Raw genomic sequence first — 27,209 nt, 5'->3', positions numbered from 1 at the left:
ACACTAATTGCCATTTCATGATAAGATGTTCTCTAGTTCAACGAATATTTCAAAAAAGACAAAATCTTAAACAGAGATAACCATCAAAATTAAAGGTAGCTCATTAAATCACTCTATACAATCTTCACTTCTTTGAATCTAACTTCATTCGCCTTAAAACAACAAAGTGCAATAGTTTTGTATTGTGTCAGATTAGAGATAAAAGTAGAACTTTTTGAAAGATTTGTTTACTTCTGAACCTTCAAGAACTTGACTTGTACGTCAACCCGTTAACTGTCTTATCATTTTTCCCTCAAACAGGTCATTTATATTCTTCAACCACTCCGCAATTTCGTTTAGATAATTTTATTTGCTTGCTCATCCACTTTTTTTTAGATTGCTAGAATATAAAAAGGTGGGCTGATTGTATTCGGCTTTTGATGTCGTTCACTCTATCTTACGTGATGATCTCTTTTCATTTGTTTTTAACGATTGTATCCCTTTTTCAGACAACAAAAATTAGACGCTGATTTTCGTACGACTTGGATGCAGATGAACGTCAAATAAAATATATCTAGACAATTATTTGTGAGTTATTCTGAAAATCTTCATGCAATATTCTCTTTCTCACTAGTCAGTTTTTTTTTCAGAGACATGGTGTTCGGATTCGAATTGCTCACTAGAAGACAAAAGTTTTCAATCAGACGGATTTCAATCATCTATGAAACAAGAAAAATCCTTCTGTATTTAGGCTTTTGTTGCCTGTCAGATCCCATTGAAATTGAGTACCAACAAAATGAGTTTGATACAATAGTTGTCTGTAAGAGAAAGAAATTTCGGAATCAGGCGAAGAATCAGGACTTTGTGGCAGTATTCCATGAAGATTTGAAAGCAATCTTGGCTTGCGAGAATGCTGAAATGCGAGAACTTCATCTTGGGTTACAAGAGTCTGAAGATCAGGAACAATCTCAAAAAGAACAAGTTCTATTTCCAATTGGACAACGCATTTTTGAGTACTTGAGTAATGAATTGGTATCCAGGAATGACAAGGTTAAGATCAAAAATGCATCGTTGGAAATAACCGACAGCAACCAATTGATGTCGGTTCTTCCATATTTGGATTCTGAAACTTTGAAAAACGTTGAATTGGCGTTGAGAAGAAATGACGACGCAGTGGACATTGACAATGTTGTGAAGTCTGATGCATTTAATGGAAAAACGGGATTGGAGATGTATGTGGCATTAAATATTATTACTCGAAAAGGATTGGAAACATTGAGAGAGGTAAAGCAAATTGCTTGTGCGATGAAGTTTTACAAGAAATAACGTTTTCAGGCGTTCACAAGTACACCCACGTTCAAGACAGTCAGTATTTGTTACGAGCAAATTGACCACGAAGGATTACACATTTTTCTACAAAACCCAAACCGGCTCCTTCAGTTGGACGGCCAAGAAGTTCTAAAAATTACTCATTGTCAACAGTCTAACAGAATCTGGTTTTCCCGGATTCTCAACGAGTCACCTAATGTAAGAATGTCATAACTAATGAAGTTACCAGAATATCGAATTCTAGCAAAATCGCAAAGAAAAAACGCCTCAAAATCTGTTGTCAGAAATGTTCGAGAACCCCGTCATCTTAAAAACTATTCTCAAATATGTAGGTTGTGTTGACATGTGAGTTATCGGAGCAAAAGTTTATTTTTAATTTAATTTCATATTTTTTTAGGCAAGCTCTTCGCAAAGTTTCCAGCAAAATCCGCAGAGAAATCATCTCCATCAGACAAGATCCCAGAATACAAAGAATTAATATTTCTGCGCATGGAAATGAATTAATTTTGGTTACTTACGACGACTCTCCACAAATCTCTTATGAATCATCGGAGGATGAATGTTATGTTGGGTCAAACCATGTACCTGGTAACTTCCGAGAGATTTTCATGAATGACTTCAAAACTATGCTGCAAAATCAAGAAATGATCGTCAAAGTCGTCCATCTTAATTTTTCAAAAGACTTATTATGTCTGGAATTGTTCAGAGATCATTTACGCTCACGGAATCAATTGCTGAAAGTGGAAAGACTAGAACTAGAAATTCTCAGTCAATTCGAAATTACTTCTATTCTTCCATTTATTGATTCATCCACTCTTAAATCTATGGAACTCAGATGCTCAGGACCAACAAGATTCGACATATTAATTGCCATCGATGATGTTACGGAATTGGATCAATGGACAAGTTTGCAAAGTTTTGTAGCTAACTCACTTGTCATTTACACACCGATCAGAGAAATTTATATCGACAATTTGGAAAATGCTGATATTTTATTGGACACTATTAGGATGGATGATTTGTTGTACTTGAAAGAGGTAAAACTAATCATGCTCGTACCAAAACCATTACTTTTCTTCCAGAAGTTCCTCCACTCCAACAACTTGATTCGATTCAAAATCGGCTTCAAACATTTCTCGATTTCCGACAACGGTAATCAGCAATGGCCAGGATTCGATCAACATCATCCTAACGCTTGGTTGTGCCCAACTCCAGCACCTGATCAAGTTCTTTCTGTCTTCTATTCTCCATCAAAATTTGTAATATTCTCTCGTGTTGACCAGTCGTCCATTCCTGAAAATGGTGCTCTTGAATTGGGCGCTTAGAGACATTTCCGTTATACCAAACTTTTCGAGCTGAATTTCATGTAATTGCAAATTTTTATCAAAACACATAATCAACAGTAACGAATTATATGTACGTATTTCAGCATTTTGCCGTTTTTCTAATTTTTTAAAAACTATGATGACATGAATGATAAAAAATAAATCACTTACTTACCATTTTTTCATATTTGTCCTCAATTAAAATAAAATTGAAGTTCTAATAATGAAGTTTTCTTCACAGACCTTTATCAGTTCACTTTCAAATTGGTTCTTAACTTTCTTTAATTCTTTCCCGTCTCTTTTGGTTCATTGATCTTTTTTCATTCTTTTCGTTATCAGGAAAATGAGCGGATGTAAATAAATCTTTTATGATGCAACGGAAACTAACAACATTTGGGGAAAATGTAAAGTTTGAAGCACAAAGAGAGCAGAAGGCGTTAAAATTAACGAAAGTTCTTCATCTCGTTTTCATTCATTTGTTGGTTTCAACATGAGTTTTTCAAATTAAAGAGCCCAGGGGAAATGAAAAGTTCAAAAATATGGGATGATTAGGAAGTTTGAACAGTGTAAGAAGCACATTTTTGTTTGAAATCGTTTTTTCAACTTGAAACTACAAACATGACATCGAGCTCCATCAAACTTAGTACCTTGGGAGCTGAAAACTGATTACAGAAACGCAACAACGAGTCATATTCATATGGATTTGGTGTACATTTTTGTAACTAATTCTATGATAATTCAAGTATTAGAAATTGCAGGGCTCTTTCATCTGAAAGATATTCTTTGATTTTTGCCATTAGAATCTTCTTTTTCTTTTTGAATTTGGGACGCATTTACTTTACTGTTCCTCCCAAGATCTTCAAATCCTCACCATGGTAAACAAAACAATCTCTGATATATTTCATTTATGCATTTTATCAACACCGGATCTTGCTCTAGACTACACACGACTTTTCTAACTCATTCACTTGTCATATTGAACGACCCCCCCTCCCCCATTTGATCCAAAATCCAATTAACTTTTGAAACTCATTAACAACACACCAATAAACAATACAATCTCATTTTCTCCCTAACTTTTCTCCTGTGCAATTTTTGATCCGCCTGACTAAAAAGTGTTGACAATCTCTCTCCAGAATAATGTGTTTTGAACAACTAATAGTAGTCACTAATCTGTGATTTTCAATGATACCACCCTCGCCTAGAGCAGTATAAAAAGCAGGGAAAACCAAAATAGACATTTACCGAGGCAAGCCTAGAACGGCTACAGTGGAATGAACTTCACCAGCTCCTTTTCTGATAACTCCACTATTCTAACAACTACAGTATCCTACAGTAATCTTCAAAGCTCCACTGTTGTTTCAAAGGATATTGTGAAATACGTGGAACTTCCTGACTGGTTCAATGATGCATTCAATATGTTTAACTTCATTCTTGCTATCCTTCAATTTATTGCATTTGGTATCAACCTGATCCATATGACTATACTAACAAGAAAGGAACTGCGCTCTAACACAATATATAGATTAATGATTGGAATCTGTGTATGCGATCTCATAAGTCAAGTTCTTTCATTCATCTCGTTTTCCCCTTTCTGGATTCGATCAATCAAAAAAGGCGAGGAATGTTATGTTACCGTAACCTATCAAGATGCAATTATCAACAAATATGTGGTCGGAGTGTTGGATGACACTCAACGAAGTGCCACCTGGTTGGGTCTTCTAATGGCATTGTACAGAGTGTTGGCTGTGATGTTTCCAATGAGTCCGAGTATTCAGAGAGTGTCAAAACGTGCATACGTTCCAGTTATAGTTGTAGTGGTTTTACTATTGAATGGGATGGTGTCATCGGCCGCAATGTGGAATCACGAGATATATAGACAGTTGAAGGATTTCAGGTTAGTTATCAGGAGATTACAAAATTTTCGAATAACATAATAAGAACCATCTGAAGTTTACAGTTGCGATGGTACCCAAAACCTCCTTCCTCCAGACGAACCTCGATATTTAACCACAGTTCCTCGAGAGAAAACTGCATTACATAACAAAATAACATTAATTTACGGAATCATCAAAGCCCTTCCATCTCTCATTGAACCAGTTCTAGCGGTCTTACTCATTATTGAACTTCGGCGAGCTTCTCAAAGAAGAAAAACTATAAAAAAGTCAGATGGGGATCGAAATGACAACACCACAAAACTTATTCTATTAGTCACTGTCTCGTCTTTCTTGTTGGAAGTTCCAAATGGGTTTTCTCATTTCTCGTTTTCATTTTTTCTAAACAGCCCTTTAATAAGGTATCATTTGCATTACGAAAAATCTAAAATCTCGAAGATTTCAGAACGATCGCCTATTTGATTATGTGTTTTGCTGAAATCTTTCCAGTAGTCAACTCGTCAACTCATCTCTTTGTTTGTTTTTTCATGTCATCTCAATATCGAGAGACTGCGAAATCTATGTTGGGACGGCCGAATCAAAAAGTATGAAAATAAAAAGAGTAATTGATTATTCTATTAGTTTTTCAGATAATATTCGTGGAGGAGTGCAAAACTCATACTATCACAAAGGCGGCTAGCAAGAGTTTATGAGAAAACTTCATTTGGAGTTATGTTGAGAAAAAATACTTTTTCGATCTACACTTGGACGTAGTTGCTCCCTGACTCTAAAACTGTATTACCTCTTCAGTATCAGTTCTGCATTTATTTTGTGTTTTATTGTATTCTATGTGTACTTTGATGGCATATAAAAAATGTCGGTTTCGTTTATGGTGCACTTAAATGCTCAACGTTAAATTTGAAATGCACAAGCTGAATCAAGACCAAAAATGTCCTTTTAGTTACGAGTAACATTAATGCCGGAAAATTGTAATAGAAGCGCCCCTTTTTCAGTGGCGCTCCCTAATGTGGCTATTCACCTCCGGAAAAAAAACGTTTTTCCGGAGGTGAATAGGCTTTGAAAAACAGTGGCGCACCCTCTAATAGAGGCACACCCTTAATGTTATAGAAAATATTTTTCGGTTTTCAATAATTCTTTTTAGATGTTCGTAAAAAATACAAAATAAAATTCAATTTCTCGTTCAAGTATTTCAAATTTTGGGGTTTTCGTGTAATTTTATCAGAGTTGGCTTAGTTGAAAATGATTGACTTGATAGTTTTAACAATAGCCAAAAGGACAGGTTAAAAAATAGAAACGCAAGCATGTATAAAACAGATTGACGGTATTCTCGAGAAGCTCGAAAAGACTCATGAAAAATCGAGAACTTTCGAGACAAGCCTCGATAAATGCTCAAAGTCACGTTGCCATTTCTCGTACTAGTCAATAATTAATGAGGCGACACTCTAGTTGATAGTAAATTTTTCCTATATGTGGGAACATTTCCACAACGGCACTTCAGATGTTCTTGAATTCTTCTGAAGGATCATCAGAGACATCAGAAGTGAAAATAGTAAATGTTGAGGTAGTCGCCGATATTGTATCCACTTTTGTATTTTTTCATGAGCTAGTTGAAAACCTGCATATAAAGTTCATTGTTAACCAATAAGCACGTCAATTTAATATTATAATTGAGATCATCAAAAAACCGGTAGGACAGACAGAAACACGGAAAACGCGATGGAAAACTAATACTGCAAAAAGTGATATTTCATTTGGGTTTCTCCGTAGTGTTTTTATTTGGCTCCAACAAATTCACAATCCTCGCGTACGATTTTGCCTGCATCATTGCAATTTCCTCTTCATATTTCCTCAAACTGTTCGTTATTTCAAATTTACTTCCTAGCAAGTTGAGATTATAAGACCAGGTAGTGTTTTCTGGATTGCATCTCAAAAGATCCATCGGGCCGAGGAACGGGTTATACCATTGGATTCGACTCATTTGGTTTGGTCTGTAATAGAATAGTGGGACGTCGTTTCATCCGCATATGACTCACCGTGTCTTGTTTACTGGTGTCTCTTTGAGCTGTCCACTTTTCCAGCCATGAAGCATAAAATCTGTTTCTGGATGCCATTGGCAACTCGTCAGCCAGCAATCCCTTGTCCACCCGGTTCCCTTTTTCATGATTCGAATTTTCCCAAAGTCAGTACCAGATCCGAACATGTTTTTGATACAAGCTTCGTAAGTGAAGAGATCGTCGTACCATTTTGAAATATTGTAGACTTTTCGACACATTTCAAGTTCAACATCGGAACTTGTAAAAATCTTCTCCGCTAGTAGAAGCTAAAACGTTTTGAGTTTTTGGAAGATGCTGAAATAATGAGACTTACATGAATCGCTCCATTATCTGTTCCATGGAAACTTTTTGGTAGTTTTGATTCATAGTCTGCCCATTCTGAAAATGTTATTTCTGATTGCAGGAAGAATTCACAGATCAATTTTTATTGCAGAAGTTTGCGTACAGACCTTTCAAAAATTCCAATGCGTATGGAGTATTTTTGACAATATAGGAACCTGCTGCGATCTCCCAATTATAGAATCTGTAGTATAACACCACGTCGATTTCATCGCTCAGAAACTCTTCGATTTTTCGTTTTGGATTAACGACACCAATGTCTGCATCAAGAAACATTACGGCATCATACTTCGGGAGGATTTGTGCAGTAATGCAATGACGACGGAAAAATTTCTAGAAGGTTATGGATTTAAAAACGTTGGGGAAAAGTTAAATAGTTACATCTTTATGGTTACATGCAATATAGTCCGAGTCTCGAACCAGAATGAAATGATAGTCGTGAATTTTGGAGTAGCATTTTACAGAATCTGAAAACTTGGTATATTTTCTTCAAAGTTAAGAGTCTTACCCATTGCAATTTTGTATTGTTCTTCTTTACTCTCAGCAGTGATAACTACTAACACTCCTATCCCTTTGGTTTCTTCTTTTGAAGAAGATCCCGCAACAAAATGATAATAATAGATCAAATTATTGATGGTTAGTACGATAAACAATAGAATAAATACTTTAAGAAGTCTCCGAGTAGTTGCTCCCTTTCTTGCCATCTCGAATACTTTTGGAAAGTAACAATTTCCTGTCTTCAGAAATGGGAGGGCTCTCACTTGTAACATTATTCCAGTGATAAGAGTGTTTCGCAAGATCAAACAGAAGTGATACGAATAAATAACAGTAATGAGTGGTAAGGAGAGGCAAGCGGAAGAGGCAAAGTTTTATTAGAGTCCGCTTCACACATTTTTGGAAGGCAACTCAAACATACTAAAAATATTTGAAATTCTATACCAGTGAATGTTCTTGATGTGAGTATAAAACAAATAAAACATGACATGTTCAATATCGAATTCAGATTATAAGCCATTTTTAACCGAAAAAATGAGATTGTGATCTGAATTCGTAATCCAATAAACGCATTATTTTGGATTTGAGCAGCTGGTGTAGTTCTCATAGCGAGCTGGCCACGATATTTTGTTTGTTTAGGCTAATAGTATGTAGTTGTAAAGACCCGGTGGTCTCTCTACACAAGAAAAAACGTCCCTGTTATTTGGTTGTGTTTCTGGTTATTTACAAAATTTTATACAAACATAAATGTTGCATTCATAAAAATACAATTTGTTTGTTTATTTGTACCCATCTGAATAATTCTTTTTTCCATCGTGGCCGGTTTCATTTCTTCTCATGGAATTTTGGGCGCAAGGTTAGGGCCTATATGGTAACTATCTGTGAGTTACCCAAGTGAAACAGGAGATAGCCAAACGGGAGTTAGCCACCCGATTTGCGGCAGGTCCCTTCATTCGAGACCTGCCCGAATCGGCCGGCTAGCTCTCGTTTTCATCGGGCAACTCACCGGAAATTACATTAGATTGCAATGACGACCGACACATGCCCGTTTTTAATTTTTAGTTTTCCGGCAATTGCAAAAAATTAAAAGGGCTATTTGTTCCGCTGGTCGCCACTTGCCGCCAGTAACAAACCTACTTAGAAGTCCCCGTCCCCTTCAATTTGTGGTGCATAAGTGTTCTGGTCTTCGAAAAGTATGGCTATAGAACAAGGAAATCATTTTAAACTTTTTAAACTTGAAATTCTCTTTCCAACTTTGTTTTAGAAGAGCTATTACTGCTTATGCCCCTCACTTCCTCCACTCATTTTCTTTATCTTTCTAATTTTTTAAAATGAACCCATTACTCCTATTCTCCCGGTTATTTTACCCATGTCCCAATTCTCTCTGTACATTCTAGTTTATCTCGTGAGAGATTTTACCTAGTCTCCCCTGTTCATGTGTTCCTTTTTAAACTTCACTTTTGTCAATAAAAAAAGAATTGTATTTAAAAAGAGCATTAAGTTTCTTTAAGAATGTCAGATTAGGTGTTTCTACTGTCCTTCTTTATTCTAATCTTAAACTGTTCCAGAAATCCTCTTACTCCTCTTCGGTATGTAAACACAGTATTTGACCAATAAGGACTACGTTTTGAAATACTGAAATAAACACTTTGTGGATACAATAATTCATTGGAAGATACGTGATAAAAAGGGAAAATGTGCAACCGGAAGTTTGCCTACTTGCAATTTGTTGATTAGAGTGAAACGAGAAAATTTATTGCGTGTAAATATAATCAGTCAAACAATGTACATATCAAATAAAAGTAACATACAAGATCAAAAGTATAATCCAAACAATGAAACCATTTATTACAGAACCGTTTTCCTCATCTCTGACTCTATCAATAGCTTCTGAAAATAGAATGACATCATCCAATATTCAAACCTCTGGAATAGAGACTCACCGCACTCTCTCCCATCAAAAATAATATTTGTGTCAAATAAATTCTCCATTAAATCCAAACAAGCAGTTGAATTCAAAATTTCACTTCCATTATCCACAAAACTCACTTGATACCGACCTTTGGAAAAAACTCTCTGCAATTTTTTCAAGTTAATTGTAGTTGAAAATAAGTAGGCACTTTTAAATTAGGTAGAGTGGCACTCTGAAGTTGTTTGTTCGATATTAATTGGAAAGGAACAGTTGAATCTGAAGAAAGTTAACGATATTCTGAGTTTCTCAGAGAATAGATACCATTCAAAACTGCAATATATTCCAAGTTCTCTAGAAAGTTCAAATCAATGAGATCGGTGCCTTGAATTATCAACAATCCATAGATATTTCTAACATTTCTCAATTTTTCTTTGTAACTTTCCTCCCCAGAGTTTATAAGGACAGGTCCCAAAATATCGGTGCAATTGCTTTCCAGACTACTCATATTCTCGAAGATGCATACATTTTCTTCGGTTTCGTTATAACAATATTTTCCATGTAAATTGTCGAATAACACATTATTTTCGAGAAATAAATGCATCTCAGACGTTGTGAAACAGAAATCATCATGCACTCCAAAGACATTCATTATAAAATTCGTTCTTGTCGTTGATATTGTCTGAAACAAAAAATAACACACGTGGTTGGAATTCCAAATAACTTACTTTCAAAGCTGGCATGTCGAATCTTGTCAAATTGAAGCATTGATAAATATTAATGTCATAATCAAAGTATTGGTTAGACCTCAAGTTTTCCAAGCTCTCGAAAAACGAAAAGTTTTTCAAATCGGTGTCATAAAAGTTTAAACAACCACTGATGTTTTGTACACTATTCAATGGGGACATATCGACTGGTGGGTCATAATTTGTCCAAAACGCATAAAAATACATTGCGTTTATAATAGAAGTACATCCTTGATATTTGTACAGTTCGGTACTATAAAGATTCTGAACTATGCATCCTGGAGCAGTTTCTGTTTTCTTAGCTTCAAGTAGGTGTCAACAAACCTTTACAGCTTTTAAAGTTGTCATAAATGAACATTACATTCAGATCTCCAAACCTATCACAAAATTCAGTAGCATCGAGGCGGGAATTGTTGTAAGCATAGAAGCTGCACGTTATCTTGGTTAAGTTTTCAAAATTTAACATTTCAAGGTTCGCATTCAACCGGAATTCGAAATTGTTCACTGAAAAGGAAAACCTCATAATAAAGCAATAGAACCTAAAAACTTACAAACATCACAATACACTTCTTCCAATGACGCTAAAAACTCTATACTAGCGTATTGTGTATTAGCGAAAGATATCGCTCCCTTGAAAACTATCAAGTGTCGGAAATAGTTTTGCAACTCGAAAACAGGAATGTCAGCAGTCTGTGTGAATGTCATCATCCCGCAGACATCTGAACAGTTCTGTGGCCATTTGTTTATTGTTGTGGAGTTCACTTCATTCTCACGAAACCAACAGTTGGAATCTGAAATTTCGTTTAATTAATTGTTAGGGGAGCACGTGTTCTTGTCTTTTGACTCACCACATTCATAAGCCTTAGCAATTTTTTCATAATCAGTCAACTCTTTGGCACAATTTGTATACTGAATCAAAACAGAAAGTAAAACAAAAGGAAGATTAATCATGAAATGTACGAATTGAAAAGAGTCTGTGAGAGAAATGCAAGAAGACAAGATACCAATTACTAGACATTTCGCTCTTTGTCAAGTGAGACATTCTCACAAAGAGCAACTATAAGTATAGGTGTTGAAATGACAAAAATTTTTTGAAAACTAGAAAGAGAAAGTTATGAAGGTTGGCCGAATAAAATGAATCTGTAGAGTTCGTGCAGACCAAGTGAGCATAAAACAGGAAGAAAACTTCAATGAAGGAAAATAATACGAAACAGATCCTCGAAGATCCAGTCTCGAACATTACTATGACAGATGTTAGAAGAAAAACAAGAAAAAATAATCTGGAGAAACATTAAAAATCATGTGAACGTTGAGAATTCAATGAATCAAAAAAAAACCCAAACATAATAATTCAATCGAAAATTGATAGGTTAAATAGAAAAATACAAGGCAACAAACAATAATATAGAAATTATCCAAAAAACAAGAAGTTTAGTTTTGCTTTCGTTTTTTACTCTATCAATTACTTCTGCAACAAAAAGTTATTCTTTTCTCTATGAAATGTCTTTCTCACCACACTCTTTCCCATCAAAAATCACATTCGTTGCTAGAGTTCTGTCTGTTAGATCCAAGCAAGCAGACGAATTCAAAAAGCTGTTTCCATTCTCTTGAAAACTTATTTGATATCTAGTTTTTGAGAATACACGCTGCAAGTTACTATATCTTGAATTCATTTCATTTTGTATACCTTTAGGTTTGGCAAGTTGGCCTCTCTCAAATTTTTGTTTGAATTTAGTTGGAGTGGAATAGTAGAATCTGCAAGTTCACATATGAAATGTAGACAATAGACTGAGAATTACTCACTGTGCAACGAACTAACATACTGTAGACTTCCCAAAAATGTCAAATCAGTTAAACTTGTATTCTGAATCATCAGCGATCCAAAAATAAAAGAGATATTCTTCAACTTGTCCGTATAAATCTCATCACCAGGGTTGATTCTGATATCCCCGAGAATCTCTTTGCAATTTGCTTCCAAGTTTTTCAAACTCTCAAATAGACACGCGGTTTCACCCGTTTGCTTCTCACAGTACATTGCTTTCAGACTTTTAAACATCACATTATTTTCCAAAAACAGTTTCATTTCAGATGTTGTGAAACAGAAATCTTCATGAACATTCTCAATGCTTATTATGAAATTTGGCTCGTTAGTAGTTAGAGACTGCAATATTCTAATTTTTCGAGAAATTTCACAAGTCCTACTTTCAACGAAGGGATAGCAAATCTTGTTAAATTGAGGCAATTGAAAACAGAGATGCTTCCTTTAATATTTTCCAAACTTTTGAAAAATGAAAGATTCTGCAAGTCAGTCTCATATAGATCCAATGCTCCTGTGATATTTTGGATGTCTTTCACTTCCGTAAAATCCATTGGAGGATTTTCATGAACTATATGAAACGAGTAAAATTTCATTCCGAACACGATTGATGTACAATTTATGAATTTACTCATCTGGTTAGTGTAAAACATACCAGCAATGCAGCCTGAAAAGATGATTCAAGGATTTTTTGATATCTGTTACTCTGTTTTACCTTTACAGTTTTTAAAATTATTATCGATTGCCATCAAAGCCAATCCTTCATTTTTTTCACAAAACTCGGAGACATCAAGGCGCTTGTTATCATAGATTGAGAACTCACAAGACACATTTTTCAAGTTTCCTAACTCGAAAGTTTCAAGATTAGGATTTCCGGCAAAACTCAATGATTTTACTGAACAGAATGTAGAATCAGAAATGTATTCCCAGAAAAGTTAACTCACAAGGACCACAATAAATCTCCTCCAACGTTGAAAGAAATTCTACACTGGCATATTGTGTCCCGATGATGTATATTTTCCCTTTCAAAACTTTCAAATTTTGAAAATAATATTGTAGATCAAAAACTGGTACGTCTGCTGTATCAGTAAAACCCATTATTCCGCAAACTTCTGTACAATTCACTGGCCATTGCTCGATAGTTTCATATGTGATTATCTCCTCGCGAAACCAGCAAGTGGGGTCTAAAATTTCATTTGAACCAAGAATCGAACACGGAGGCTCACCGCATTCAGAAGCTTCTTCAAGTTTTTGTAAATCGGTCAATTCTATGTCACCAAGAATAGCAGGAACACAGAGGGTTAATAGGAATATGGTGACAGACATCAATGGAATGAGTTGGGGACGAAATTTGGAGAATAGAGGGTGGGAGTGGGAAAGTAGTGATTATCAAGACATTTCACATAGTTGGAATTTGAAGAACCTTTTCTATATTTTGATTGAATAATGTTACAAGAATTCAAAAAATCGTATTTCCGACCTTTCAAAAAGTTTACGCCTACATAGTTTTCAAGGATTGATGAGTCATTCCAGGATTGATATGAAGTGAAACAATTCAAACATTGACCGATCTTTAAACGTTCGGGATCATTGAATCTAACCAGCCATGACTTTCGAGAAGGAACGAAAAATCAGCTGAACAATTAGAATCGAAGTGCGCTCCAACCTTTGAAAATAATAACTTAAAAAATAAGTGTTAATAGAATTTCTTATTTCCAAGCAGGAATTATTTCAAAAAATACTGAACAATCATAATTAAATAATATACCCGGCTGGCAGACTTAGAAAAGATCACGTTCATTTTCTCACACCTCCGGATGCATGTACTGTAAGAGCAGAGCACCTGTACAAACGAGCGAAAAGACGAGAAGTTCTCTGTATCTCTTTTAGTTCTAGTCTTTAATAGATACATCTACCATCATAAGAACATCAACATCAATTCGAGAATAGTATATAAGTGAGCATGATCCACAGAATCCTCACTTTCCGGCGCCTCGTCTTGGTCAAGCGAAGCATTCGCAACTTCCAGCAGAAATGTCTCTCACTTTCGTTATTGTCTCCGTTCTTGCACTGACTTCTGGAGCTAACGCTGTTATCTCTGGTAACTACAACTGTACCACCTACAACGGAACAGCTGTGAGTTTACACATGTTTCACGTTAATTACAAAATGACATGGTTCAGTTCGTCTACACCCCAGCTGCTGTCGCTTGCTCGAACGTCATCTCTGACGCCTCCTGTCAAGTTCTTTATGCCGCTCCAGACACTTTGTACCCAGCTTCTGGAAATGATGCCGAAAGAGCTTATGCCTGTTACACAACTGCCACCGCTACTCCAGCCGCCACAGTCAACGACATGGTGACTGCAGCAATCTCCACGTGCCCAAAGACTTGTGGTTTCTGTTGTCAGACTAGTGCTTACTCGTGCTCCAATGTTGCTTGTGAGTTATCATCAATACTTTGTTATTTTTCTTTACTTTTCTTTTTCAGATCCACGTCTTGACTGTAATACCATCACCGCTGCCCAATGTGCCTCTTCTGTCTGGAGAACAATCATTGCCACCGACTGTCCAGCTGCCTGTGGATTCTGTAACGACGGAGGATGTGTCGATGGCGTCGTTGGTTGTGCCAATGATATTTCCATTTGTAACACCGTTGGAATGGAAACATTCGTAGCCACTTACTGCCAGAGAACCTGCGGAAAGTGTGCATCCTCTACCACTGCCGCTTCATCTGCCTCATCCAGCACCTGCACTTCTTACAACGCTGATTCCAGCACAGCATGCACCTCATGGGCAGCCAACGGGTTCTGTACTAACACATTCTACACTGCCGCCGTGAGAAAGTCTTACTGTGCAACTACTTGCAAGCTCTGCTAGGCATTTCAACAACAACAATTTCTGCCTTAATATTTGCTTCTCGACTAGACAACATACGGGTTTCGACGACGACAACTTGCTAACTTTATGAGTTTATTTTGGTTTTGTTCTCTCTGACCAATAGAGCATTTCACTTCAATAAATAAAGTAGCTTCTCCATTTATTACTTCTATTTTAACATTGGAATTCAATTCTTTACCAACACTATAATTGAAGTCTGTTGAGATCGCTATGCTTGTTCTATCAAAAGAAGTGTAATCCACACACGTAACGTGACTATAATTCTATGAGCAGTTTTCTGTCCAAATTTAATAAAGTTTCATGAAGGACAGTTGATTGCTGAAATGTTATGACTTGTGTGAAACTGATAACATGGAGCGAAGAACAAAGGAGCAAAAACTCATTCGAAATATAATATGAAAATCCTCGTTTTGGGTAGGTGTGGTAAGAAACATCATATGTGTTCTCATCAAATTGTCGTCATATTTGTGAGCAGGTAATGAAAGACGGTTGAAAGTTAACTGAAACAAAAAGTGCCTACAATCATTTAACTCTTCTTCATTTTACACTTTCTTATCGACTCTGACTTGTGGACGTAAAAATTTATGAATAAATTCGTTAAAAAAACCACCATTTCTCAAAGTTAGGTATGACTCAACAAAATCGTCCGAGACAGAAATGAAACAATTCATTGACCTTTGAACGTGGTTGATCATCGAATCCAGTGGGTGGTGACTACTTCCCAAAGAGCAAAATGATGCACCAATTGAACGAAGATTGCTGTGTTCAATAAATGCAGCTGAATACACTTTGCATGAAACTACAACAAAACAACCAAACTATTTGTAGAAATTTTCTGGAAAGAAGACACTACCAGAGTATTCTCTACTGTTTCCATATTTTATCAATTGCAGTTTCAGGTTCGATTTAGTATCGTCCAACCTTTAAAACACCTTGATTTTGAATCAAAAACTGTCGAAAAGTTCTGGCTCGTTTTTTTCGCCGGATACAAATACAGCGGGTACACACAGAGCAACTGAGCAAACGACCGTACTTCGTAAAAGTTTTCTGTATCTTTTTCTGTCATTTCTAGATGCATCCATCATCATGTGGACATCAACATCAAGTTCATGGACCCTATAAAAATAGGCGCTCGACTCAGAATCCTCACTTTCCGGCGCCTCGTCTTGGTCAAGCGAAGCATCCGCAACCTCTTGCAGAAATGTCTCTCACTTTCGTTATTGTCTCCATTCTTGCATTGGCTTCTGGAGCTAACGCTGTCATCTCTGGGAACTACAACTGTACCACTTATAACGGTACAGCTGTAAGTTTTCTCAAATTTCCTGACATTAAATCAGTTCTGTGTATTTCAGTTTGTCTATACCCCAGCTGCTGTCGCTTGCTCGAATGTCATCTCCGACGCTTCCTGTCAAGTCCTCTACGCTGCTCCAAATACGTTATATCCAGCTTCTGGAAATGATGCCGAAAGAGCTTATGCCTGTTACACAACTGCCACAGCTACTCCAGCTGCCACAGTCAACGACATGGTAACTGCAGCAATCTCCACGTGCCCAAAGACTTGTGGATTCTGTTGTCAGACTAGTGCTTACTCGTGCTCCAATGTTGCTTGTGAGTTTTCACCAATACTTTGTCATTTTTTCTTACTTTTATTTTTCAGATCCACGCCTTGACTGTAATACCATCACTGCTGCCCAGTGTGCCTCTTCTGTCTGGAGAACCATCATTGCCGCCGAGTGCCCAGCTGCCTGTGGATTCTGTAACGACGGAGGATGTGTCGATGGTGTCGTCGGATGTGCCAATGATATCTCCATCTGTAACACCATTGGATTGGAAACATTCGTGGCCACTTATTGCCAGAGAACCTGCGGAAAATGTGCATCCTCTACCACCACAGCTTCATCTGCCTCATCAAGCACCTGCACTTCTTACAACGCTGATTCCAGCAGCTCGTGCACTGCTTGGGCTAAGAACGGATTCTGCACTAACACCTTCTACACTACCGCTGTGAGAAAATCTTACTGTGCAACCACTTGCAAGCTTTGCTAGAGACGTTTTTAATGCCATGATAACCTTTTGACTAAGACTTCACACGGGTGCCGACGATGATAATTCATGATACTTCTTGTTTATTGTGACTTTGTGCTGTCTGACCAACAGATCATTAACATTCCGTGTCCAATAAAAGAAGTTATCCCACAAATCTTTGTCTTCTTCCAGTTTCCGATTTTCAAATGTCACTTCAGTTTTCATCAACATTTTCGTAGACTGTTCAGGTCACTTTAACTACAAACATTTTCACGTTCTGCGTCTATTCTCTATTATTTATGTTTTTTTTCAAGTTTTTTGTTTGTCTATTTCTTCATTGACTACACATGTAGTCATTGATTTTTTAAAGAATTCAAAAGTTCGTTTTTCAGAAATTATGGCTGGAACACAATTTGCATGTGGCGTTTGTGACGAGAAATCCGATGCTTTTCACTTTGGCGCCTTTTCCTGTAAGTAAGTTTTCCTGTATTCAGAGATTTTTCAACAGACTATTTCTTCCAGTGCCTGTGCTGCGTTTTTCCGCAGAATTGTTTCTAGCAACCAAACTCCAAAAGTGCAGTGTTCTGGAAATTGTGATTTGACAAATCATATTTTGAGACGAATGTGTCCAAGTTGCCGATATGATAAGTGTCTGAAAATTGGAATGAAGCCATCTGCAGTTCAATCGAAACGTGCTAAATCAGATGAAGTTCCAGAAAGCATTTTGGAAGAACTGAAGCAGTCCTATGAGCATTTGAGAGAGCTGCGACGGCACACTTTCAAAAACGAAACTTCCAAATTAACATTTTTCGAAGAAATGGATGAAGTAGTCTCTATTGATATCAATTTGATACTGGATACTATGATGAAGAAGTTCACAAAATTGGCACCAATGACAGATGATCAACACAGATGCCTCATCACCAACTTCTTAGTTTTATTCATTATAGCTGACCAGTGTTTCCGATCTATAGGTACTCGAAACACCAAATACCAAAAATATCCGATATTTTGAGATTCCGATTACACGATACTTGCCAACGGAAATTATGTTGATGTGCGGAATACAGACCAACATTATCAAAGTACCAGCGGAGTTGTTGATGAGAACAGAGTGGCTAGAACATCAATGTTTGTTTTTTGCCTGGTTTCAAAATTGTGCCTTTTAGTAAGATTACTGTACATAGCTGTCTGAAGTTTTGATTTCAGGTTTCTTGCCCCTTATTGGAGACTTGGACGAGGGATGATGTTTCGGAGATTCACAGAATTAAGAATTGATTTGAATGAGTTTATGTTGTTTCTGGGGCTAATTTATTGGGATTTCGGTGAGTATTTTTCTCATGAACAAAGAATAACAGAGAGGTTTTCTTCCAACTTCAGGCCTTCCGGACCAAACAGACGAATGCATAGAAATCTGTCTAGGAATGCGGACTCGAATATTTGAAGAACTGAAAAACTATGAACAAAAAAAGTGTCGTAATGATGGATTTCCATTGCGTATTGGAGAAATAATGTTATTGCTACAGATGGTTCAAAAGTACTCCACAGTGATGCAAGAATATAAAACTATTGCGATAGTTTATGACTTGTGTGCTAAACATTGTCCCTTGTTTCAAATTGTGTAGATTTTGTGTTTTTCAACAAAATAAACCTTTTGTAGATATTGTACCTGCATTAGCGAGAATAAAACAACGTTTCGTCAGTTGGAACTTTCAGACTGCCCAATTTCAGTCAAAACACTTGAAATTCGTATCATCATGCCCTAGCATCATATGTTTCCACACAGAGAACCTGTCTATTTCTCGCCAGTCTTCCCCCGTCTTCGTCCCCCTCCGTTTTGTCATCTTTTCGGTCACTTCGACCACATATTTTCCGTCTGCGTCTCTCACCTTCATATGAAAACAAGAAGCACAAACTACACGAGTGATCTCCAGCCGACACAGAATTCTCTGCGCGACACACACTTTTGACTATTTGCTCATGTCACTAACAATTTGGATACCGCCCACCAGAAGAAAGTTTTACTACTAATTTTTCTTTATTTTTTTTCCTCATTTTCTGATTTGTTTCATAGTAATTCAAAGGGTTTCTTTTTCAAAGTTCATTTTGCTTCTATTCTTATTCTATCTCATAACATTTCCTGTGTTTGATTCCAGATGGAAAGCCCTCCAGGTCTTCAAATCTGCGGAGTCTGCGGGGAAACTGCGGATGCTGTACATTTTGGTGCGCACTCATGTAGGTGAGTTTTGATACTTTGATTATTCAAATTCATCAAAATTAAGAAATCTGGGAGTCATGAGTTTTCCCCAAATTGCGTGTTCAAAAAAGGTTTGCTTTAAATTCGATGTTCGGAAATAGCAACTTTGAGATTAAAAGTTTCTTGAAAAACAAGAAATCGAATGAACAAGGATCAGAAATATATAGAAAAGTTATATTCGACAAAGTTATTTGAATTATTATATAACTTAATCGAAATCGATCTCTAAATCAGTCATAGAATCAAAACGCCCGCGGCCTCGATTACAAAGCTCCGCCCCCTTTGACGATCGTAAAAAGGAGCAAGAACTAAAGACTATTAAAACTTCTTTGTTGAATTCATGAAAATTTCCAGCAAAACAGTACATTGATGCGTTTTGTTCTACAACAGTTTCTCATGAGACCCGGAAATAATCTTGAGAAATATTGTTTCGAGATTTTCTAAGTAACATTGTCAGAGTATTATCTCCTTAAATTTACTTCAGTTCAGTCACAACTTCCTTGTTTTATTTAAAATTAGAAATGACTTATTCTGATTTTCAGTCTTTAACATGATACTGCTTTAAAGCATAACAACATTAAAGAAATGTGTACTCTGTCCTCTATATTTAGAATCTCTCACCAACGATTCTAAACTCCATCATAACATTGATTTAATTTCAGAGCCTGCGCAGCATTCTTTCGAAGAAAGGTCGCTTCTGGAAAGCCAATTCAAGTGAGTCGATGTGCTGGAAATTGCAGATTAGAGAACCAACTTCTCAGAAGACTTTGTGCATCGTGCCGGTATGATAAATGCATTAAAATTGGAATGAAGACGTCGGCAGTGTTGTCAAGGTTAATAGTGAAATCAGAACCAAGTTCAAGTGAATTTAGTCCATGGATGGGAGAGAACTTGTTGGATCAGATGAAAGCGGCATATGAAAGGTTGGAAAATGCAAGGAGTGAGGTTTTCAACTTGGAGGTGCGTTTTGTTTCAAAATAAGTCTAGCTTCTCAGTTCACACTTTTTCCGAAAAAATGCAAATTTTCCAGACTCGTGTCCCCAAAACTGCAAATTATAAAGAACTGAACGAAATGTGCAATATCGATATCTCACTTATTAAGCAACACTACTCAATATTTTTCCAATCAATCACACCAACTGATGATGACCAACGAGGGTTTCTTGAAAACCATTTCATTGTCCCCTATGTACTACTTGATGGGGCATTCAAATCACAAGGTACCGAATCGTTCCATTATGTCTTTCTATGACAGCTCATTTTTCAGACGGGGATCTCGATTTCTTTCTAATGCCTAATGGTGACTATGTAGACATTCGGAATCTGGACAATTTCTATCAAAATCCAGAGGAAAAAGATGATTCAATAGCAGAGGGTGTGACAGTGTGAGTTATTAGTTTTTCAAAAAAATAACGGCTCTATTACAGTTTCAATGTCCTTTGAAAACTTGAACGTCCCTTAAAACACTTAGACATCCCTTCTCAGGTATTTTTTCGCACTTTGCCCACGAAATGGGCAGCATGGCCCAGAGAAAAGGGCCGCGGGGCCCGCCCTACGCCGGCACTCGTGCCGATTTTGCGGGCCACATGGCCCATTTCGTGGGCAAAGTGCCGAGATTTGGTTCAACGCGCGGAATTCCTCTCCTTTCGCTCGTTACCATTTAGCACTATAATTAACCAGATTACACATTTTTGTACTTTACTACTATTTATTCATCAAAATTAAACACAAAATAGTAATTTCAGTAATAATGGGGAGTAATAAGATAAAATAAACTAGAATTTGTCAAGCTTTAAAATGGGGAATAGGAATACAGAAGAAGAATATAATTTTTAGTAAAAGTTACAAATATACAAATTAAAACGAAAAATTTAAAGTAAATTCGAAAATTAACAGAGACGAGCAGTGGAGTAGCCGAAGCGCATAGTTGATGATGATGCTTTTATTGTTGAATTTATTTCTCGTTAAGCTGAAATTTGTCAAAAATTGAAAGATAAAAAGAAAAAAAGAAAATAGTAGCGTCTTACCTGTTTTATCGGCGGATCTGTGTAGATTATCTCATCTTCTAATTGAAATAAAGTAGCATAAAATAGAAGGACGAAAGAATTGAAAAAGAAACGAAATAAATTAGAAAAATCGTGGTGAAAAATCAGCGTGTGCTGTAGAGCGCGATTTCTCAACTTGTGCCCACTTCGGGCCAAAGTGGTGCCCAACCGGGGCCAAACAGGTGCCCAACCCGTGCCCACATCCAACCAGCTTCTCCTTTCGGCAACCAACTCTCCAGCTTGTGCCCAACCCGCGCCAAACTAGTGCCCACTGGGCTATGTGGCCCTTTTTGTGGGCAATTTGCCCTATTCAATGGCCACATGGCCCTTTTAACATTTTCACTGCCCAACCCTCGCCAAAAAATACCTGAGTTGAAACACTTAGACGTCCTTTGAAACATTTAAACGTCCTTTCGGATCCGAAATATGTTCAAAAATGTTTAAACGTCCCAAAAAACATTTAGACGTCCCAAAAAATGTTTAGACGTCCCATTAAATATTAAGACGTCCCTTGAAGTCTGAAAATTTGGTTTTAAATTATTAGACGTCCCAAAAAACATTTAGACGTCCCAAAAAACATTTAAACGTCCCAAAAAATGTTTTTTGGGACGTCTAATTATTAAAAACCAAATTTTCAGACTTCAAGGGACGTCTAAACATTTTATGGGACGTTTAAACGTTTTTTGGGCCGTCTAAACTTTTGAAAGGACGTTTAAAAAAATTAGAGTTTGAAAGGACGTTTAAGTGTTTTAAGGGACGTTTGAGTTTTTAAAGGACATCTAAACTGTAATAGAGCCAAAATAACTATTAGAAATGTTTTTATAGATTAATGAAACCATATTGGATGTTAAATCAACGAGTGCTGAGAAAAAATGTGAAAGAAGTGAAACTTGATTTATCAGAATACCTATTCGTTAGTGCGTTAATATTTTGGGATTTCGGTGAGTACATCTGTCGGTGTGTCTGTCAATTCTTTCATTTTTCAGGGATCCCGAATCAAAGCGATGAGTGTATCAAAGTCTGCAAACAAATGCGGTCACGAATATTTGAAGAACTCACAAATTACGAGAAAAGCATAATTAAAACAGATGATCATTCGCTGAGAGTTGGAGAGATTGTCATCGTACTACAAGCAGTTCAAAAGGCACTTGGCATAATGCACGAATGTAATGATATCTCAATGATTTATAACTTATACGGAAGAGAGTGTCCTTTGATTAAGAGAACAGAATTAAACGAGTTCAAATAAAATATTATGTGTTTTTTGAAATTTTGTTTACTTGTTAAAGAGTTATTAAAAATCTTTACTTCATTGAAATAGGTGGACAAACAATTGAGTTTGAAAATATAACATTCACTTTTGACAGATTTGTGCCGAAAATAATTGAAACCGCCACAAAAACATCAAAGTTCAAAATGAGATTAGTTTTTTTTCAAAAGTTAATTTCGTTTTTGCAGCGCGAACTAGTTCAGACTGCTCACACTTTTCCAGTCTACTTTTTCTGCTCAGTATAGAATTCCCACACTTTTTAAATCTTTTAATCGTAAATGTTTTGAAACTGCTTCTAGCTTGAGTAGGATAAAATTAACTAGAAAATTTTTTGAAATTCAAGAACCACACACACCGTTTTTAGGTTTAATGAGTGAAGAAATGGATCCAGAGTTATTGGATATGATAACAGATGTACTCGATAAATTGTATCCCTTGAATTCTTTTATGGGACTCTTTGCTTTGCTCATCAATGTCCCACATGTGATAGTGATAACCAGAAAATCAATGCGAACAAATAGCACGAATTCTTTGATGATTGCTATTGCGATTTGTGATTTTATTGATTTATCAGTAATAGTATACAAAAGAGTGTTAGTTATCATTGGTTTGAAAAGTGAGTGTTCCAATATCTACACTTATTTCTTACAATTCTCCTCTTGGATCGAGCTGTCACTTGATGAAACCGTTGTCCGAGTCTCTTTGTGGTTGGGTGTTTTCTTAGCTCTTATTCGGTTGCTCATTCTCAAATCATGCTTCAAGTCAGATAAACTCTCTGAAAGTTCCACTGGCTATTTTACATTCCTAATAATATTTGCTATTAGTTCTGCTATATCTGCTAATTTTTATATGAGGATGCAAATAGATATTATGAAAAAACCGTGGAAACCACCGAAGAGTTGCTTGAAATTTCCTAAAAAATATAGTGAACCTAGATATTTATTAGATTTTCCAGCAATTGAAGAGGAAACAGACATCATTCAGATGTACTTCGCAGTGTCTGGAGTTTCACAGGTCAGCTGAAACCTGTTGTTTTTTGAGAATTTGAGTGCATTTCAGTTATTAGTCTGCATATTACACCCACTGCTAGCATCATTTTTATATTTGGAAATCAGGAAATCCGCGAAAAATGTTGCCAGAATAAGTGAAAGCATTTCACTTGAAAGGTTTGACGAAGTTTTTACTGGTTCAAGAAGTATGAATATCTTTCAGGCACAAAACCAGTCGTATGGTTCTTATTCTAGCGATCTGTTACATGATAGCAAGTCTGCCATCTGGAATAAATTTCGTGATTCAAGTATATAATTTTATTTTACTTCAATTTAGTATTAGCTCTGATATCGGAATACGGTTCAGTAATCGTTTCAATTCTATTCTGTTGTAATGCTGCTGCTCATTGTATTATTTGTTTCGTGATGTCTTCCGCGTATAGAAAAACTCTTAAAACGGTGATTGGGATACAGGAAAACAAGGTGAGATTTTCAAGAAAGAACGTGGAGAATCGGAAATGTATTGTTCAGATTTCAAAAGAAAATATCAGCAACGTGAAAACTGTCACAACTATCTGATTAATTGTGAGTTGGTGCGTTACACGTGAGTGCTAGTTTTGACCTTTGGGATCCCGAGCGGCACTACTCATTGAACCTTTGAAACTTGTAAAGAAAACCTGGAATTTCAGTATTGATTTCCTACTTACTCTTATCTCGTGTATTGTTATACATATCTCTGTGTTATACAATTTGTTTATCAGTGACACTTCTTGATTATCTAACGTTACAGACACAAAACATGAATCGCAATTCTAGGAAACCGTATTTCAGAAAGGGATAAATAACAACCAGTCTAGACACTACAAGTCATAAGGGATTAATAATTAAACATCAATCGAAAAACTGTAAGTTCTCGGAGCAATTCGATAAAAGCAAAATATGCTAAAAGTACTCATCAGAAATCTTAACAATGCGCTTACTCCTGTTTTTCTTCCGATTTTCATTACAACTCAAAAAATTTCATTTTCCAAAATGAATTTTCTCCTGAAAATCCGATTTTTTGATCGGCCTAGTCACAAACAACTCCTACACAAGGAGACGTTGTTATTCTCATTAACCAAATTTGATTTCCTCATTCATTTCTGGACGGGTTTTTTCGAAGGCAGTATTTATCCATTCTGTTATTCCTTGAAAGAGTATGACAGAAATCGTTAGCGAGTTGTATGATAAGATTGAGAACATATTAAACGCTTTTAATCCCCTCAGTTCTTATTTCGGTATAATCGCATTATTTTTCATTATTCCCCATTTGGTAGTGCTCACCAGAAAACCAATGCGAACAAATAGCACAAATTCTTTAATGATTGCAATAGCGATTTGTGATTTCATAGTTATCTCTGTTATTGTATACAAAAGAGTTTTAGTTATCATTGGTGTGAAAAGTGAGTGTTCAAACGATTACACGTATTTCTTAGAATTCTCCTCTTGGATCGAGTTGTCACTCGATGAAACATTCGTTAGAATCTCCCTCTGGTTGGGTGTATTTTTAGCCCTTATTCGACTACTTATTCTGAAATCCTGCTTCAAATCAAATATCTTATCTAAGTGTATTGTCGGCTATTTGATATTCATCTTTCTCGTTACTATTAGTTCACTTTTATCCTCCGAAATGTATCTGAGAATGCAAATAGATCTTATGCAAATCCCCTGGACTCCTAGCACTGGATGCATACATTTTCCAGAGAACTATAGTGAACCCAAATATGTATTAGAGTTTCCAGAATTTGATGAAGCAAAAGATCACGTTCAGTTATATTTGGCATTGTCCGGAGTCTCTGAGGTAAGAAGTTAGACTTTATCTTGAAATCGAGAATTATTTACAGCTACTAGTCAGCGTATTGCATCCAGTTCTTGCTTTATTTTTGTACTTGGAAATAAGGAAATCGGCAAAGAACATTGCACTAATAAGTGAACATGTTTCACTCGAACGGTATCTCAAACTGTATCATTATCTAAGATTTTATGAAATATTTCCAGATATAAAAGCGGTCGTATGGTACTTTTTCTATCAGTTTGCTATATGATCACAAGTTGTCCACTTGGAATTCTTTTTTTAATCAACATTTATTTAGCTTCTCACTTTAATTTGATTTTGATGATGATCTCGAGCTACGGTGCTTATATAGCTTCGACTCTATTCTGTGCGAACGCTACAGCTCATTGTATAATTAGTTTTGTGATGTCTTCAACTTATAGAAAATCAGCAAAAGAGCTTTTCAGGGCTGAGAAAAAACGTGTGAGAATGTGAATATGAGATATCTGAACTTTAAATAGTTTTTCAGACATTGAAAGAAAAAACTAGCAACATACGCAACATCACCATTACTTAATTCTTCATCGATCGTCTTCCAGTTGTATCCGTAAACAAACTACTGTAACACATCCGATTCATTGAAAACAAGCATCCAAAACAGAAAAGAAGGAGCATCACAGCCCTTGTTACCTATTGCCCTGCTCATCACCTCATACTCGTATTCCCAAACACAATTATACTAATGAACAAACATCTCGATAACGAATCGTACGAGTTTTTAAGTGGTATTCTCACTCATACTTTTCATATACAGTTTGTTCTGGGAATTGTTGGATTGGCATTCAATCTCCCTCATTTTATCATATCTATTCAAAAATCTATGAGAGTATCGAGCACCGATATTTTGATTATTGGAATTGCAATATGTGATTTAACGGTGACTGCGGGTGTTGTTTGGGAGAGAACATTTTATTGGTTGATTGAAACCAACCACTGCATAAACGAGTACCATTATTTCAACCAACTTGCTCTATGGACCATAACAATTTTAACTGATAACGCTGTCTGGATATCTTTTTGGTTAGACATTTATCTTTTACTCATCCGTCTATTGGTTCTGAAACTATGTATCAAATTAACCTTTCTCTGCAAGCCCTCTATTGGATACTTGTTGTTTCTGATGACAATGCTGATCAGCTTAATTGTCACTTTTAAAGTTAACCTCATACATAAAAGAACTGATGGAACATCCATCTTCTCCATGGGTGCCGTCTTCTGACTGTTTTGGATTTCCTGCAAATTATAGTGAAGATATGTTTGTTGTTATTATTCATAATACAGAGAATAATACGAACCCAGATTCCTTTCATACTACTTTTATTGCGGCTTCTCAAGTACCCCTATCCACTTTAATCGGTAAAATAAAACTAATTTTCACACAATTGTCAGTGTGATTTATCCATTTTTAGCTCTGACTTTGTTTATAGAGATTAGAAACTCAGCAAGAAGAGTAATGGATATTAATCTTTCTGAGTCGTTGGATAGGTAAACGGCTCAATTTAACAATATATGAAATCTTTTAAAAATTTCAGAACTCGCTCGAGTAAAATGATTTTGTGTCTTACTGCTTCTTATATAGTTTCTAGCGTACCTCGAAGTGTCATCTGGGTTCTTCAGGTTTTTGTTCACGAGATCAGCCGAAAATCATCTCTGGAAATGTTTCTTGGTTATGGTACCATCATCACATCTTCATTCTTCTGTTTAAATGCGGCGCTACAATGTGTGATTTGCTTCCTACTCTCTTCGAGATACAGGCAAACAGCAAGATCCCTTCTGAGAATGAAACAACGTGAGGTAGGCGTGAATTGATTTCCAAAATGGTGGCTAACTTAAATTCTAGCATTTTTCAGATAACCGTTTATGAACCAACACCCATGCCTTGACTACAACCGAGTGAACACCTAATTGTCTAAAAAAAATATTTAGTATAATCTTCTAATAGACTTTGACAATTTTGATGTTTTC

General features: G+C 36.3%; 8 protein-coding genes across 8 annotated transcripts; 6 read left to right on the top strand and 2 right to left on the bottom strand.

Annotated features, from left to right (window-relative positions):
* Positions 1–633: 633 nt before the first annotated feature.
* GCK72_019944 (uncharacterized protein) lies at positions 634–2,633 on the top strand (the record flags this gene model as incomplete). Its single annotated transcript, XM_053733306.1, has 5 exons — positions 634–1,263; positions 1,315–1,506; positions 1,553–1,653; positions 1,706–2,345; positions 2,391–2,633. 5 exons carry the CDS (start codon positions 634–636, stop codon positions 2,631–2,633), a joined length of 1,806 nt encoding a protein of 601 aa, XP_053582219.1.
* Positions 2,634–3,907: 1,274 nt separating this feature from the next.
* On the top strand, positions 3,908–5,220 carry GCK72_019943 (uncharacterized protein; the record flags this gene model as incomplete). The annotated part of the gene is made up of 3 exons (XM_053733305.1): positions 3,908–4,530; positions 4,974–5,112; positions 5,158–5,220. The coding sequence occupies 3 exons, from the start codon at positions 3,908–3,910 to the stop codon at positions 5,218–5,220; spliced, it is 825 nt and encodes a 274-aa protein (XP_053582218.1).
* Positions 5,221–6,275: 1,055 nt separating this feature from the next.
* Positions 6,276–8,459, bottom strand: GCK72_019942 (uncharacterized protein; the record flags this gene model as incomplete). Its single annotated transcript, XM_053733304.1, has 6 exons — positions 6,276–6,516; positions 6,562–6,848; positions 6,896–6,960; positions 7,032–7,254; positions 7,303–7,388; positions 8,423–8,459. The coding sequence occupies 6 exons, from the start codon at positions 8,457–8,459 to the stop codon at positions 6,276–6,278; spliced, it is 939 nt and encodes a 312-aa protein (XP_053582217.1).
* A 1,155-nt stretch (positions 8,460–9,614) lies between these two features.
* Positions 9,615–13,213, bottom strand: GCK72_019941 (uncharacterized protein; the record flags this gene model as incomplete). Its single annotated transcript, XM_053733303.1, has 11 exons — positions 9,615–10,007; positions 10,054–10,349; positions 10,396–10,575; positions 10,623–10,862; positions 10,920–10,980; positions 11,759–11,826; positions 11,875–12,232; positions 12,427–12,554; positions 12,603–12,782; positions 12,832–13,071; positions 13,114–13,213. 11 exons carry the CDS (start codon positions 13,211–13,213, stop codon positions 9,615–9,617), a joined length of 2,244 nt encoding a protein of 747 aa, XP_053582216.1.
* Positions 13,214–13,921: 708 nt separating this feature from the next.
* On the top strand, positions 13,922–14,764 carry GCK72_019940 (uncharacterized protein; the record flags this gene model as incomplete). Its single annotated transcript, XM_003116350.2, has 3 exons — positions 13,922–14,023; positions 14,071–14,326; positions 14,376–14,764. The coding sequence occupies 3 exons, from the start codon at positions 13,922–13,924 to the stop codon at positions 14,762–14,764; spliced, it is 747 nt and encodes a 248-aa protein (XP_003116398.2).
* A 1,093-nt stretch (positions 14,765–15,857) lies between these two features.
* Positions 15,858–16,831, top strand: GCK72_019939 (uncharacterized protein; the record flags this gene model as incomplete). The annotated part of the gene is made up of 3 exons (XM_003116467.2): positions 15,858–16,088; positions 16,138–16,393; positions 16,443–16,831. The coding sequence occupies 3 exons, from the start codon at positions 15,858–15,860 to the stop codon at positions 16,829–16,831; spliced, it is 876 nt and encodes a 291-aa protein (XP_003116515.2).
* A 376-nt stretch (positions 16,832–17,207) lies between these two features.
* Positions 17,208–22,361, top strand: GCK72_019938 (uncharacterized protein; the record flags this gene model as incomplete). Its single annotated transcript, XM_003116638.2, has 11 exons — positions 17,208–17,284; positions 17,333–17,784; positions 17,827–17,941; positions 18,020–18,135; positions 18,191–18,387; positions 18,967–19,049; positions 19,730–20,027; positions 20,098–20,287; positions 20,335–20,452; positions 21,938–22,053; positions 22,099–22,361. The coding sequence occupies 11 exons, from the start codon at positions 17,208–17,210 to the stop codon at positions 22,359–22,361; spliced, it is 2,025 nt and encodes a 674-aa protein (XP_003116686.2).
* A 390-nt stretch (positions 22,362–22,751) lies between these two features.
* GCK72_019937 (uncharacterized protein) lies at positions 22,752–25,679 on the top strand (the record flags this gene model as incomplete). The annotated part of the gene is made up of 4 exons (XM_053733302.1): positions 22,752–22,998; positions 25,153–25,211; positions 25,255–25,361; positions 25,409–25,679. 4 exons carry the CDS (start codon positions 22,752–22,754, stop codon positions 25,677–25,679), a joined length of 684 nt encoding a protein of 227 aa, XP_053582215.1.
* Positions 25,680–27,209: the final 1,530 nt, after the last annotated feature.

This window comes from Caenorhabditis remanei, chromosome V, assembly GCF_010183535.1.
Source record: "Caenorhabditis remanei strain PX506 chromosome V, whole genome shotgun sequence".
NCBI lineage: Eukaryota > Metazoa > Nematoda > Chromadorea > Rhabditida > Rhabditidae > Caenorhabditis > Caenorhabditis remanei.
The sequence above is the reverse complement of the archived record's forward strand: the minus strand, read 5'-3'. Positions and strand labels throughout refer to the sequence as shown.